A 17,216-nucleotide genomic window follows, 5' to 3' on the forward strand; every position below is an offset into this window, starting at 1 on the left:
GCAAAACTATACCGACTGTGTCGGAAAAAAAGATATTGTCGACAAGAACTTTTAATATTTTTAATAACGTCGGACTCTTGAGTACTTCCAGTTACAGTGTGTGTGGCTTTTCACAAAAAGATTAGTTGTAATCGAATGAAGTTATCGGTATGCTTTTGGTGTAATATAAACCAAATATTTGTTTTGTTGTTATTCAGTTATTCATTATTATTATCTTTACTTTTTTATTATTCTTTTAAGAAATTGATAATTGAAATTTGATTTTTAACATGCATGGTACTGCTGAAGTATTTTTTTCAATAATCGACACTATACTGTAATTTATTTCGTAGTCACGTGTACGTATGACATTTTATAACAAACAATCTAATCATATTCGCATAATGAGACGTATATCATAATCATTATAACAACCTTGGTGTATGTAGGCCGTGTCCACGTTTTACGAATTTACAGTAAAATTATACAAAGCGAGAAAACTCTGCTTTAATATAAAACAACTACCACCCTAATGTCAACTCTATTATACCCGAACGTATAAAACGCTTTTATAGGAAGCATGTTTAAAATATAAGAAGACGAAATACTAAGTCAAAAAATTGGCTATTTCATTAATCATACATGTAAGTTGGGTTTAAAAAAAACACGAGTTTGTAATTCCATGCATTTTATTCATTGTTTACGTCTTTAAATATTCCAAAGCCTTATGATGTTGTCAATCATACTAACTATAAACTTAAGATAAAATTAAGATGAGATACACTTTTCTCTTTGTAACTTCTTACAAGTAATTTCAGAACTTCACATTCGCATATGATTTGCATAATTATATACTGTACGAATAACACATTATGATGCTGATCTGTGCCGTGTTTACCGTTAATTCTAGCTTCATACGAGATCAAAATATAATTCTTAAATATTACACACAGGTCTATGAGTATTTTTGCTCGCATTAGAACGGGAAGTTAACATTTAAAGATGAAATGATCCTTCAGCATTGAATTTAATGTACATAATGTAACATTACCCAGTTTCAGACACAGGGGCTCGTGACAATTAACTATATACAGGTCATAAACATTATCAGGGCCACGATAGATATATATCTGATAATGTTTATGACCTACATAGTCTCTGAATTGGAGATTGAGTAATATTACGTGTACACTAAGATCAATGTTAAGCGATCATTAACTTTTTTTTCATCTTTTAATGTAAAATTCCCGTTCTAATACAAGCAACACACGTAGATTTTGGGGCCTTGATAATGTTTATGACATATATAGTCATTGTCAGTTGTTTAATCTGGTGCCTAATCTGGCTCCCTAGTGAAGATCAAAAGATCGGTAAAACCCAAAGATCGGTAAAAATTGAGAAGATCTTGTGGAACGAAAACATTACCCGCACTTCCAATTGTTTTGATTGAGAAACATTCGGGTAATCACGGTTACGAAAGAGTAATTATATCAAGGGAATCAAGATTTTAATGGAAGTCACCCGACTTTAGAGCATATCCCATTCGTGCAATTTCGGCTGTTGTAAGCACGCCAAAATCAGTGGCATAGAATATTTGACGAGTAGCGACTTTGAAGACTTCAGTTCTTGACTTGTTCTCGTTTACTGACCAGTATTGTTATTGACACTTTAAAATTCATTGACGCTTCTGTTTTTGATGCCCGTGTTTTGTTTGTTTCTGAGCAAACATGGAGAGTTAATGGGGAAGAACAGAAGCGGGCAAACAAATACCACCTCTCTTACTCGTATTTGTAAAATAATCCAAATGAGTGAAAATAATGAACTCAAACGCGAACTCAAACTAGCATTTGAATGCGTATTACAAATTGTGAATAGAACATTTCAAACATGAACCCACGTACATGTTCTTTTGTGAATAAGAAAAGGCTAGTTCCTGTTATATATACATAATATACGTCGCTTAATGATTTTATCCGCTACTTAAGAAAAAAAAATAACACGATTCGCATATACAGTCTAATGAATGAAATATTTTATAAAACCACTTTAAAAGTCGTTCGTGATAATCAAAAATATTTCCCCATTGACTGCTTGAGATGTTTTCAGCGTCAAGTTACATACCTATGCACCAATACACATTTTCAAGTGATTGAAAGTCATTCAGTTGAGACTATGTTTTTAAAAGGTAAAAAATGAGACTGATCAATGGTAGACTGGGATAATTCAATGTGATGTGAAATAAAACAAACAAGGTAAGATAAAACTCCAATTTTAACCTGTTGCTATTTTTAATAGATACAATGTTTTATATTGCATGTATAAGGTATTGGATCCGTTGTTTTTAAGCAACAATTGAGATAGAATGACTGTAATTACAGTCAGCGAAATGTAGACGAAACCTGATTGCTTCACCTGTGTGCATTACGTATTCAAATGATACGTACACTGCTCGAGAAAAGAGTGTATGTCAATCATACATGAATTTTAAAAACTGTTGAATTTGACCACGTACATTGTACATTCATTCGAAATTGCACCATTCTGGTTAAAGCAGGAATATTATGAATTTAGAGGCAGTGGTCTGCAATGCCGGGGTCTACAAGGTTGAGATCTACAGTGAGGGGGTCAATATTAAAAGTTAACAATGATTTAATTTTAACAAACCTAAGCAATGGAGTGTCCACATATTTGAAAAGGTAGAGAGTTCAAGGCTATTTTCGATAGATTGTTGCATACAGTACTCCCCCTCCATCCTCCACCCTGAAATACACTAGATTTACAAAATTTTCACAAGAAATCGAGTTCTTACCGTTCGGGGATAGAATCGGCAAGGGCTGTATATTATGAATGGAAAGAGACAGAGTTCCCATCCAGATATCGTCAATGAATGAACACAAAATGTACTAGAGTAAAAATATGTTTTAATAAAATGGGATGCCAACCGTTGAGCTTGAATTGATTGGCTTCTTGATGGAAGGGAAGCTGTCAAAGATTGTTTTGTTTTGTTTTGTTGTTTTTGTTTTTGTTTTTGTTTTTGTTTTTGTTTTTGTTTTTTGTTTTTGTTTTGTTTTGTTTTTGTTTTGTTTATTTGTTTATTTTTTTTGTTTTTTGTTTTTTGGGTTTTTTTTGTTGTTTGCTTTGTAAAAATGTCAGGTTCGAGCTGCCTAGCCCACTATACACATATTAAAATATGTCCAAAATTACACTATACACGTATCAATTATCCAATTGTTCTACTGGCAGTTTATTTGTGTATCTATGACCATTCTTGAGACAGTTCAGAATGGACATATATTTCATCTTAGCAAAAACCATGCGTCATATTAGAGCAAGGAAAATAAATAAAGGTTTTCACATCCAACTTTATTGATAGAACAGCAGGGAAATTAATATCAGAAGTTTTTTTATCAACATAATGTTTCCTATCCCCGTTTTCAATCAATCGATGCTAGATCAATTGCAGAGAGAATTAATACGCACGCAAGATTTGTTTATGCTTCAGAAAGCTGTTACTATGAGTTACATTAGCTTAAACATATTTTATTTCATATAGTCTTAAATGTGATAACATACATACAAATATAATAAATATAGGATCCAGAAACAAGCATAGTTATGCTTTTATGAATTGTCTCCATAAGAACCAGCATGATATAATTGACATTTTTTTGCATGCTCAGTGACAAATACATTGAATAAAATGTAGCACAGTTTATGAGTTACATTATAATCTGTCTTCAGATAATCAGGATTTTAAAAAAAAGGTGAGCTCTTTCAACAAGCGCTGGTTACCCTGGTGTTAAATTACTTTGATAACACCTCCTTTTAAAACCAAATTTCGTTCGCATCTTGAAATGCGTGGAATACTCACATTGTATCATGAGACGTTAAACTACAATCAATGTGAAGTCTATTGTTTAAAATTGTATATGTATTCCTTCTGAGTTTGACACAGCTTGATCGGGAAAGTACATCGATTTGTATGTTTTGGTCCACTGTATTTAATCCAAACAAAATCGTTTGCAATTTGGCAAATACAAAGAGATACGAGGGGGGAGGGGGCTTTCCATTTGCAATACTACGAAGGGGAAGGCGTTTTCCATTTGAAATCGTCCACTTTTTTGTTAAAAAATGTTTCTAATTTAGTGTATTTACAAGGAAACTCTTCCCCAATATCTCTGTATCTACGCCATGCAAGTACTCTGGTCATGTAGCAGTCTATTCATATTTTTATATGTTCCTGTCTTTTACAAACAGCTAAAATATATTTTATCTTACTGTGTACATGCATACCTCGGGTCAACTTTTCATCTAAGATCAAAAACTGCACAAACTAGAAAACAACACTTAAACATTACAAAATTAAGAGTCAGTCTTTATAATAATCAAGCAGTTGGTGAAACATGGTATGAAAAAACCACCATTTTGAAAGTTTTATTTGACTATTTGTACCATCATTATTAAGGAAAAAGGCAAGATTTACCATTCTGGGCAAATCAAATCCAGTGGTGCAAAGAGCAATTGTCTTCTCAAATAGAGAGCATCTTTAATCGAATTTTATTGTCAAACGGGTGGGTTTTTGACATGCATGTTTAATTCCCTTTTCGACTGATTCTTACAAAATTTACCCTTAAGCTTAACGTTTGTTGGAATGTTACAAGATAATTCAATCCTGCAATGGCTGATTTAATACTCCATGTGGCCGATTTGAATTACTGTACATGTAGTTACAGTTATACAGAATGAAAACCAGTTCAACAAACGAAATATGACAATTTAATCACTGTTTTAAGTGATATATCATACATGTAAATGTCTCTTCCAGCCATGGAAACACCATAACATTGTTATATAACTGCTACTTAAAACCACTCGACACTTGAAAATAAAAACACAAATGTTTCCTGTTCATTGAAGTAAAAAGTAAAAGTCACTTTGTATAACATATCAACAAGTCATGTAAACAAATGTTGTCTATTGTACCGCGGTGCATAAAGTCATATTATGCAGTAACGAACCGAGCATCAAATAATAAAAAAAAAAACCCTCTTTTAAAGTACCTTCATACATATTGAAATGAATTTTAACCTGCGTAATCCGAACACCTGTCTAAATTAAACAAGTTATACAGTACTAAAAGGGTTTGATTTAGACAGGTTTCTCTGCAATGAGATTTAGTTAAAATGTCAATGGCCACATAAACTGAGCGGATGACACAGAGACAGTTAAATCACTTAGGATATCAAATCTCAATCATTGTGCATTGTCATCGATTTTTCCCAGCGTTTATCCGCATTTGTTTTGGTGTTCATGTGTATATCGCATGAACGAAATTGATCGCGTTTTTTTTTCTTACATGCGTCCATTGTTTTACTAACAATGACTTTAAATATTATTTATAACTATCATAATATTTCACTAATAGACGGACAATATGCAATCGAAAGTGAAAGTCCAATTACAGCACCTCTATTGATACGGAGTTTGCATTGCACGTATAAGCGAACATCGTGGGCTCCACCATACTATTTCATTAATGTAAAATTTCACGAGCAAATGTATACAAAATATTCAGTTGATTTTTAGTCTGTTCGATTCTTTATATGTACAGATTTCGGAAATAAACCAGTTCTCTGCGGATAGCAGGAACATTTCACAAACATGGGATATGTAATGTAAACAATTGCGCATCATACTAGATGTTTGACACAGTTATCCGACAACAAAATTCAGATAGAATTTTTTTTCTATCTAAAGCTTAAGGGAGGGTAATAATAAAATTACGGACTGATAAAATGTAGAAAGTAGTCAAAAGGAATTGTCTAAAAGAAAAGTCCGTATAACAAACGACAATATCAGGAAAAAAAACAGGAAGTTGGATAACCACTGCAATTGTCCTGACTTGGTACAGGCATTCCGTAATGAAAGATGAGCTAAACCAGGTTTGGTAGCGGGCTAAACCCCCGCTTCCTTTGATAAAGGATATGGTTCGCACATGTACATGTACATTTATGTATGGAAAATACAATCATGGCTTTATATCGTCACACTGAACAAGTGGTGCAGTATAACAACGGAGAAAGATACGTACATGCAATATACGTGCATCCAAACTTCCAGGACTTTAACACAGTTATGTTTTTTTTTTTAATTAGAAGGAAAAATTGAATACCAAGACATAAAATTGTTAAAAAGAGGACTTATAAAAAGTTTATTTATTTTGATTATGTATTATTTAATTGCTTGGTTTTTTAATAAATGTCACATACTACTCAAGGGCGGATCCAGGATTTTAGATTGGGGGGGGGGGGTAAAATAAAATTTTTGACCAGCGGAGCGAGGCAAAACATTTTTTGAGGTTGAATTTTTGTACTATTCTTCTAAAGTGGGTGCAATGTAGATATCTTTTGTGGTAAAATAAGCGAGAAATTTAAGTTTCAACCTAAAACCGCCTAAATCTACCCCTGACAACCCATGCCTTGCAAATGTTAGGGTGGCGCACGCCCGCCATCCCCCCGCCTGAAACAGGAATGTCATATAATTTCATGTATCTCGACAGTTGATACAAATTTAATCTAAATGAATATATATCGACAAATTTTCAGCTTCGTGAGTAATGAAGGAATTTAAATGGAGGAGTGCAGTAATTTCGTTCGGATTACTGTTCATGATGGTTCAACTTAGTGTACTTTACATCCAGGTGATCTCTCGAAGTGAGTATAATCTCTATATTCTGTATAGTATACACGACGGATGTCTTGTAAGAGGCTGAAACTGCTTAAAATTTCTGGAGCATCTATGTTAAATTTCCGTTTATGTTCAAGGTTTTACTGATCGTGTGTAAACGTTGCAAAGTTCAAAGTGCACTGTACTACGGAAGGTCTGTTTTCGCTATGATGATCATGTTTCAGATTTTCTTTTTGTTGTCACCTTTGCATATACATGTCAAAACATAGCTGAATTATATGAAAAAATCATTAAAAGCAAGCTGCAGCCTCCATCTGGTGTAAGTGGTTCCCAGTAATTCTTCGAAGACTCATGGGAGAGAGAGAGGGGGGGGGGGGTGCTTGAGCTGACATTTTTCATTCCGTTGGTATTATTGTCTCTTTGACATATTCACCATATCCATTCTCGTTAAATTTCTCATCCACTCAAAGTTTCTTCTTTGTTTTGTTTACACATTTTTCTTTGTACATGTACTCCTTTGTTCTAGATAAGTATGCAGGTAAATAGCAAGAAACAGGCTTTGATTTCTTCTTCCATAGCAACTGATTTAGGTGTGTTGTAAACAGCGGGGCTTGTGTTACCTTTCCATAGCAACTGATTTCCCCTTCCATAGGATATGATTTAGGTGTTTTGCAAAAAGCAGGCCTTAAAACCCTTCGATAGCAACTCATTTCCCATCCATAACTAATTTAGGTGTGTTGCAATCAGCAGAGCTTTTTTTAGTATCCATCAGCACCATGAAAACTGATTTATTCAACGGGTCATAGTTTTCCTTTCCTCGTTTGTCTACCCCAGACTTGACTTTTTATGACCAACTCGGTGGGTGTTTCTAAAAAAATAGAGGACGCTTACCCTACCGGTGCACCTGGTCCATGCTCACAGATTTTAGTTGAGTCCGAGTTGCTCATTTGATTTTGTTACTTTGTATGTATGATTATAGTTACTTTATGTTCTTTGTTGTGTATGTCTGTTTTCCATGTCTGGTCTTTGTCACTGGATTACATTCTTTTGATTAATGCTATAACCTTGGTTCCCTTGATTACTCTTTCACCTATCCATGGCAACTTAATTGCTTTCCTTCTTTTTTAGTATGACATGTGGCTACTCAAACATAGATATATGTAATAAATGATCACTTACTTTGTCTAATCAAGAAATTGAATGTATTAAACGCTTTCTGCTTCCTGCAAGATACCCGTCGTGCGTAATTGCCATTGAATAAATTTAATATAATTGTTTAGTGCATGAATGGGCTCGGTATGCTTTGGTTTTAATTTATAACCTATTCCTTTAAGTTTCTGATACGTGCTGTTCTTTCTCTGTGTATTTTTTTTAGTTCTGTTGTATTGTAAAACAATTCGCCAGTAGTCATTTTATAGTTTTCGTTGTTTTTGTTTCCATGAATTTCCTATCCTTTGGAACTTTCGTATTGCTACATGAACTTACTTGATATACATTAGACAAAACAAAATAAAAAAAAATACTCTGATTTTTATTTGTCTGGCTAAACAATATCATAGAGAAAAACAAGTTCATAGCTACGGAAGCCGAGAGGGGACACAAAAAACAATGGAATTTTTTTATTTAATTCAAGATAAAACAGTACCGTTATCTCGAGATCTCGATTAAACGAGATCGAGATAATGATTTATTTTATATCGAGATTTCGAGATAACGGTACTGTTTTATCGTGATCTCGAATTAAAAAAAAATCCATTTTTTTTTTTTTTTTTTTTTTTTTTTTTTTTTTGTTGTGTCCCCTCTCTGCTTCCGTACAATAGCAGATGTATATGCATTTCAAAATTAGTAGGACAGAAAAACCCGTCCAAACAGAACCCTTATTTAATCCGAAAACTTGCCTTATTCAGACAATCATATCAGTTTATATGCACATGTATTTTGATCCTTAGTAAAACAAGCACCTGTCTAAACCAAACCAATGTTAAAGTCCAAAACGAGGACGGTTTAGATATGATTCACTCCACATATATTTGTAATATGTTGCAACGCCATCGGGTGAGAATGTTTTAGGATACATATACACCTCATCTCATTATTTGTGGTGCAATTCAATACAATATTATGTTAATGATACATGCACATGATGAATGCATGACTTTGAAGTGTCAGGTAGGTTTGGAGAGTTTAAGTAACCAACAAGTTACGCCTAAATTCAAATTGAGGAAAGGCACTTGCATTAATTCGCATGATTTAATTTTCAATAAAAGCGAATATTGATATTCGGTGGGTGGATTTTGACCTTGTCGATGATTTTCAATATATATATTCAAGTGCGAAGTTTAACGCAAATCCAATTAGTGAGTCACACTGTGTAGTGTATGGTAGTCGAGTATTCCCATTTAAACGTACAGGCTGATCATATGGAAGTACATTGGCTCTCTTCATCTAAATTCAATTTGTTTTAGATGTGCATGTGGTATCTTGTTGACAACAATATATATATATATATATATATATATATATATATATATATATATATATATATATATATATATATATATATATATATATATATATACATGTATGATATATTAAATTTTTCGTCCGGATACACCAGTCCTTGCATGTGCTTCATGTACTTCTAACCAAACTCTAGGTACTTAGTATTTTAAGAATATTTTTTGTGTAATCTGCATAAACTCGTAGGTCATATGTTGGTGCAGGTGTTGCGTTTCACAATATGCATTCTTTTTTTCGGTTTATCCACCATTAAAAAAATCATGCCAGTGGCGGATCCATAGATGCAAAAAAAGGGGGGGTTGTAAAGACCACTTTTGTTAGAAACTAAGTTAATTTCTTCCAATCTAATGGCTAAACAAAAACCTCGAACCTTTTTTCTTGAATCCTTCTTGCATAAACTAATGCCGTCCCATTTTAAAAATTTCAGGATTTACTCTTGCATTCAATAATTCTTAAGAAAACATCTTTCAAATGATGAATACGTAAATATATCATTTGTTTTGCAAATTCCAAACATTGTCTGATGTTTGGAACTTACTCTCGGCATTCTATAGAAATCAAGCCCTCTGAGATATTGAATGTCTGTAAAAAATATTTACAAGTTAACCTCAGATTGCTTATATTCTCTCCTATTTTTTTTAAATATTCAAGTTTGAAGCCGTTGGTAGGAGGGGTAATGAACCTCTGACTTTGTCACGTGACCAATACGCTGTCTAAATCCGGATCGGTGACGTTCGGGACTAGGGAATTTATACTTACACACCAGTATGTCAAAAAACCTTATAGTAAACGTAATGTTTCCTGCTTTTCATTTTAGTTTATACTCTTATGAATAAAGACTTTAATAACTAACCCCAGTGTCACATACTTATAACAATATGCATTTATTTATTGCTTTTATCCCTTTTTCAGAGCCCATTGCGTACTACAAAAAATATCTGATTGAAGAAGACGTACATGTAGGACAAAACCAGCATAGGTTACATGGGAACATTCCGGTAATATCAATATTCGAAAGCACCGGCCCCTCCCCACCCCAATATATATATATATATATATATAGTGTTGTTTCTACCCCTTTTCATGAAGAAAAAATAGGGCAGTTGGATAGATAGAAACCTATTTAATTTTTGTAAATTTCATTTTTCAAAAAGGAATTAAAAAAAATACATATTGAATACATATAAATGCGAAAATAGTCTTAACTCTAACGGTTCTTGATCCGGATCCAAGATGGCCTTAAAATGTTTAGGTTATGCCTAGAATTATGGGATCGAAAAGGTAGCAGGAAACAGACATATATTTATTATTTTATTTTGGCCTTATATGTCCCAATAGCTGTACGTCTTTAAATTTAGTAATTTTGGAGAAAAAAACTGCTACAAAAAGTGTGTGTTAAATCCATATGGTCAAAATATATAACAAATTGTCAAACAGAACTTTGTTGTCACATAAGTCTGAATATGATATACCCATGTAAAGCTTCTGTCAAAACATAAGTTGGTTGTGATGAAAAGTAGCAACAAGAAATTTCATGAGAATTGTGTGGTAGGGCAAACAGAAGGTCGAGCAACTTGATTACCTTGCAACCAGAAAAATGTTATAAATTACTGTGAACCCAGCGTTAGCAATAAAGCCATTTAAACAAAACAGATTTAGGTGAACTACCCACATGCCAAATATAAAAAAAACAAAACGAAAGACAAAACAGTACATCCTGAACTAGAGTTTGTTAACGAAAAATAGGAATTTGACCTTGAGGTTAAAGTTCAGTGTCATACGCCACTACCCATGGTTCGCAACACACAATCTTTAGGTGATCTACCAAACGAAAGAAAAAAAAGTTAAAAGTCTGGACTCGACTTCGTAACGGACGCACCGACGGATAGAGTGATTGCAGTACTATGTGTCGATTTTCAGTGACGGGACCCTAATAATTCACGCTTTCAATAAATAAATAAATAAATAAATACTATCACCTTCATTCTGAATAGATTACTTGATGTCTTAAGTACATGTTCTCAGGCATAATTTTACTATTTATATGTAATTGTCGAGAGACACTTGATACTTATTCATAAAAAGGATGATTTTCGAGAGAAAATAACTCGAAAATAAGTATTCAGTACAGTAAATTAGAAAGGTTCAACAAACAAATGAGAACGCAAAGAAAATGTCAAAAAGAAAAAAATAACTTCAGACAGCTTTTATATTTGATGAATAGCACATGAACATATAGTCCCCATCGTGTCGACAATGTCTTTCTTTTCAAAAGTATACCTTAACCAGTATTAAGAGGTACATGCAATCTTCTTTTTCATTTGACAGAAAACAAGTTTTAAAATAGCCCTGTGAAAAATCGCTTCTGCATTCTAAATATCTATTACATTCATACAAATATTTTAAAGCCTGAACGCATCTTACTGTCAATATGAAGAATGAACAGGAAATCATTGATATTGTTAGAGTAAAGTAACAAGACCACCTACAGGTATCGCGATAAATTTACAAGGACGGTACGAACAGGTGACGCGACAATTTACAATTTACATGTTTTGTCTTTCGTTTTGTTTTTTGATATTTGGCATGTGGGTAGTTCACCTAAATCTGTTTTGTTTGAATGGCTTTATTGCTACCGCTGGGTTCACAGATATTTATCACATCTCAATGATTTCTAGTTGTAAGGTAATCAAGTTGCCCGACCTTCTGTTTGCCCTACCACGCAATTTTCAGGAAATTTCTTGCTGCTACTTTTTATCACAACCAACTTACGTTTTGACAGAAACTTTACATGCGTATATGATATTCAGACTTATGTGACAACAAAGTGAACAGGTGACGCGACAATTTACAATTTACATGGATTTCCTGTTCTAGGATGGATGTCGTTTTACTTTGCTTAAGAAGACCTGCTAATTTGTTTTTATCTATAATGTTCACTCAACAAAAACTTCGAAAGTTATGCATTACCGACCAGCAGTGGATACCAAGTGCGCCACTTGAATTGCAGCGTTGGGTCCAGTTAGAGGAGTTCCGGGGTTTGTGAAACCACATGCTGTTAAAAATTAGCTAATTTTGACAAAATTCTGGCAAAATTAGCAAATGATTGTATGCAACACCCCCCCCCTTTTTTTCAATTTTCTGGATCTGCTTGATATATACTGAATATTACATGTCAAAATTTGTGTCGAATGCTGTATCAATCCGAGACTCCTATAGCACCCCACGGGCTACCGGCCCACGGTGTGATATAGGTCGAGGGTTGATACACGTACAGCATACGATACAGATTTTGACATGGCATGTTCGTTATATCCTATATTTAAACAGACTTCAAGTACTGTCTGTAAAGGGTGTGATATAGGGTATGCGATATAGGTCTAGGGATGTGATATAGAGTATGCGATAAAGGGTTAAAACAAATACTCATAATTCATACGCAAAACGTTATATTTTAATCTAAATATACGATATTATAGGGTTATTGCATGAATACTGGTGAATTTTGTCCCTCACAGAATATTCACAAGTATTCATGCAAGAACTCTTTTATTATATAGTGATAAATATTTCAGTTAACATTATACTAATTTGTTGGATATAATGCATTTGGCAACGTTGTATGTGTTTTATTGCACTAGTTCAATAATGATATATAATAAATATATAAACTAGTGCAATATGAATTTATGAATTATTGATAAATTGTAGTAAAATTGAAAGGAATGCATTTTTGTTTGTATTATTTGAAACAAAATGGAATCACAATAACTGTCACTAAACATGGAAATATGATGACCCATATAAAGAGGTCATTGCCATTTTTATTACAACCTGTCAATATCCCGTTCAGCCATATTTAGCAGAAGACAACAGTGCAATAAATTTAAAAACGTATTCGCAACGTCTCCGATTTTTTCAGGATACAAATGAAAGTTTACGTGCAAATACCGGGATATTTGCATGCTTTGTTTTCTATTGATTTGAATAAGAAAATGTGTATTACTATGTAATAAACAATGCTATCATTCTGCATTGAAACAAATTGCCAGGTTATAAAAACACTTCAACAGAACAGAAGCGACTGAAAATGATATTAGTAACTAACTTGTAAACTACATGTATAGTATTTTTTAAGGTATAGAGTAACACATGTAAATATACATGAAATACCTACTCAACTGTCCATTATATTCCCATGGACTATACAGTGAAGTGCATATTTTTAGGATTTTTTTTTAAATACGTAAATTGATTCAATAAAACTTTCACTTATGTAGCATTTCTAAGGACATGGGAAACAATAATTTCCCGCAAAAAAGTAGAGCGAGTCCACGAAGATTGGACAGAAAAGTAGTCTTGAACCGTAGATAGTCATTTTCTTTACATTCATTTTCGTTCTGCACTCATCAAAGCAATCTTTTGCGTGAAACATTTTTATGTTACAATGTTAGATTTTCTTCATCTTATAGTGTTATGTTTGTTCTCTTTTATAAGTCATTGTTCATATCTTTTGACAAAACATTAGTTTGTAAAAAAGAAAATGCAATATTTTTTTTTATACCATCCATGTTTTGACGTACACACGCTCAAGGATATGCAATGCGACACTGGTACCTTTTGAAATATTCACGGAAATTTCGATTGCCGTGGACCATTTTTTTTTAAGCTGCGGTCAAAGGGAAATAACTCGCATAGTAACGGCAACGACAAAGTTTTTTTCCGTAATCCGCTAGGGGCGTTCATTTACGTAACTCCTACCTTAAGTAAAACATGAACAAATGACAGCTAGTACGACGAGATAAAAGAATGTTAAGTGCAGGAGCTAGTCTAAATATTAACATTCGATATGCTAAAGATTTAACCAAAATTAATAATTTAGCGAAGAGAACATGTTAGGAAGCAAATTTTGTCAAATAAAAAAAATATATCAAATTGAGATTGTCCTCAGATTCTTCCTCAATTCAAATTTCCTTTAATCAGATCACTTGAAATTGAAGTTTGAAGAAAAAAACAACTCAGGATTTCTGGAATTTTGTTTATTAAACCAAGGCCAAGTCTTAAGTTATTGCTTTCAACATACGCATGTCGTTTTATGTCGTTAACGATCCGTATTCATGACATTTATTATATGCATTTAGTGTCACCTGTTTTTTTTTTGTTTGTCTATTAAGGACAAGAGGGCGCAACTATTTCCAAGGTTTAGTTTGGATGATATTGATCCGCTCTGGAGTGAAAAGGTTTTAGTTGCTGGACCAGGAAAACTCGTTCAAAAAAGTAAGTTCATTTATTTCTACTTACATAATTTTAAATAAAATGATTTTATTTTAAATTGTATATTGTGTATATTACTGTAACATTTAATTACTAAGCTTACCTTCAATACCCATAGATTTGCTTTTTACCATGCGAAAATTTCAGGAAAAAATGACCATCATAATTTCAAACCAAATGATTTTATTTCAATTCTACAGTCGTTTTTATAACGTCTGTCTGTTGTGTATGGTCTGATTTTAGAAACCGAACCCAGTGAAATACAAACCATGTTTAACGTTTACTAAGTTGTAACCTTTAGTAGCGTATAGCGGGTAAAGTTTATGGGTTGTTTATTTTGGCGTATTTAAGTGGTCTGTCTGAAAACGCGAAAATAAAATCCGCAAAATATTTACGCTGGGCTTAGGTATGTAGTGCATCACTTATCATCCGCCTTCACAAATAAAGCGCCAAATTGTAACATGACATACTGCCAAAATAGGGTTTGTAAGTCTCGTTCTGATTTCCTTTTCTTTACCGGAATTTCCGACGTAGAACGTATTGAAAACCGAAGACCGGTCTGCTTTTAATTGTTTACTTCCGGATACTCGAAACGCTGTATAACAATGCAAAATCTTCTACTTTATGTTTTTCTGAATACCTTTATCATGCAGAAATAGATATTTGGCATTTTTATCGATATTTTTTACACAAAAAGATGTTTTGCCCTTAACACTGAACTCAACGCTCTCTAAACGACTTATCTCTATGCTTTTGAATGGAAGACTTGGACCCATTCTCGTGAAATCACGGGGTCCCATGACAAGACTTACATACTCTATTAATGCATTGTATGTTTGCTTTCAAATATTCCACTCCACCGATCGTGATACCAGTCACTTCGGCTATGTCAACAAATAACAAATTGAGGAAATAGTGTAACTGGATATATTTTGTTCTAATATAGGATCAATGTTGCTTCATCATTCATTTTTGATATGTTTAAGATATTAAAAAAAGACATAACAGGCATATTTTTCTTCATTTGTTTTCATTTTTTTTTCAGGATATTTAACAATTGGATTCGTAACCGCGAAGCGACCAAACAATACTATCTACATGTTTGACACACTAAAGTCTTTGATGACAAATTCCAATGAAAAAGAACACCAAGATTTGTGCATCGTGATATTGGTAGCCGAACCGGATACCGAATGGAAAAGTGACATTATAGAAAGAATAAAAAGAACGTACCCAGATGCTGTTTCGAACGGAACTATTCAAATTATTCAAGCTTTTGATTGGATATATCCGAAACTAGAAAATCTTGGTCATCACTATATTGGACATTCCAACTTGAGAGTTTCATGGAAAGCTAAGCAAAACATCGATTTTGTCTTACTGTGGTTATATGTACATAAAAATGGCCTTTCGGAATATTATTTACATTTAGAAGATGACGTAATTACTGTCAAAGGTTATATACAAATTATGCGAGATTTTATAATCAGTCAAAATAATAGATGGACTTGTCTAGAATTTTCACAATTAGGAATGATAGCTAAACTTTATCATACTTCAGATTTACCATCATTAGCGAAAATAGTTGCTTTGTTTTACGAAGAGCAACCGGCTGACTTTACATATTTATCATTTAACCCATTAATGCTTCAGTTTCGGAGAATAGTTCGGAAACCTACATTATTTCAACATATGGGTAAAACTTCAACATTAAAAACGAAAACTGTTAAAGTAAAAGATAGTTACTTCATTGGGGATTTCACAAAAACGCTAAATGGTGATAATCCTCCGGCAGATATAGTTACGACGCTGTCTGATAAAAGCACGTCACCGGAAGTTGCGTATGGTGCTGGTTTTGGTTGTTATTGGACATCTCGAAGTCCTCGTAAAGACGAGTTTTATAGGGTAATGTTTAAAAAACCTCAACATGTTCGTCGCATTACTGTTATATCAGGATTGGATAAATATCCTAATGATAATTTTAAAGACGCTACTTTAGAAGTAAGCACAAAAGTTAATAAGACAAGATACTGTATCGATTATGAAACTATAGGAAATTTTAGAAATGGAACTGTAGATGTAGACAATGTAACAAGTTCTTCAAGTACACAGAAAATACATTGCTTTCAGATAAAACTATTGAAATCTCAGTCGATGTGGGTAATAATTCAAGAAATAGCAGTTTTTCTATGGCAATAAAATGTTTCAAAAACGATCTGCATTTTTGTATACTCTATACAATGTAAAAATCATTTTTTTTTCATACTAGTAGTTATTCTAAAGTGACTACAACCAATAGCTTTCAAAATTTTAAGAGAACGTATAAAAAGAACATGACAATTTACATCACTCCTATGTGTACGTGTGGGCGCACTCATAGTAAAGTAATTCCTATGGTTTCTAAGATCTTTGTAAATCCCTAGATTAATTAGTTCTTGGTTGCCTCGATTACCCTTTCAGCAGGCTCGATTTAAGGAGGTAGACCTAGTGTATGGCACAACTCTTAAAAATCATTGGAACGTTTGTATTCAGCATTTTACATCAATGACATAAAAGCATCAAAATAACTTAGATTAATTTCAATCTGTGTCAAAGGAAAGCTTGATAGCCTTTGGTGAAATTGAATATGATACAAACATATTACTGACTTCATAAGTTATGTTCCTTACCCTAGGTCTACCTCCTTCATAAAGCATGGTCGAAACCATAAAGTTCCAGAAATAAAATATGTAGTTTGGGGCTTGTTTTGAATTGTT

At 33.2% G+C, this 17,216-nt stretch overlaps 1 protein-coding gene across 2 annotated transcripts; it reads left to right on the plus strand.

Moving 5' to 3' along the window:
* Positions 1–2,031: 2,031 nt before the first annotated feature.
* On the plus strand, positions 2,032–16,675 carry LOC148607180 (alpha-1,6-mannosyl-glycoprotein 4-beta-N-acetylglucosaminyltransferase-like). Of its 2 annotated transcripts, none has more exons than XM_088546672.1 (5): positions 2,032–2,231; positions 6,585–6,692; positions 10,099–10,184; positions 14,361–14,463; positions 15,506–16,675. In XM_088546672.1, exons 2-5 carry the CDS (start codon positions 6,596–6,598, stop codon positions 16,657–16,659), a joined length of 1,440 nt encoding a protein of 479 aa, XP_088402798.1. In that variant the 5' UTR covers positions 2,032–2,231; positions 6,585–6,595; the 3' UTR covers positions 16,660–16,675. The 2 variants fall into 2 exon arrangements, with proteins under 2 accessions (XP_088402798.1, XP_088402799.1); XM_088546673.1 differs by having other exon boundaries at positions 2,035–2,164.
* The last annotated feature ends 541 nt before the right edge of the window (positions 16,676–17,216 follow it).

This window comes from Perna viridis, chromosome 9 (assembly GCF_037379345.1).
Source record: "Perna viridis isolate PV_CMFRI_1.1 ecotype Kerala chromosome 9, ASM3737934v1, whole genome shotgun sequence".
NCBI classification, from domain to species: Eukaryota; Metazoa; Mollusca; class Bivalvia; order Mytilida; family Mytilidae; genus Perna; species Perna viridis.

Excerpts from the sequence above, each read along its gene's own strand:
- LOC148607180 (XM_088546672.1), top strand. The coding sequence starts at position 6,596 with ATGAAGGAATTTAAATGGAGGAGTGCAGTAATTTCGTTCGGATTACTG. Across the intron at positions 6,693-10,098 it reads CATCCAGGTGATCTCTCGAA|AGCCCATTGCGTACTACAAA; the intron begins GTGAGTATAATC and ends TCCCTTTTTCAG. Across the intron at positions 14,464-15,505 it reads AGGAAAACTCGTTCAAAAAA|GATATTTAACAATTGGATTC; the intron begins GTAAGTTCATTT and ends TTTTTTTTTCAG.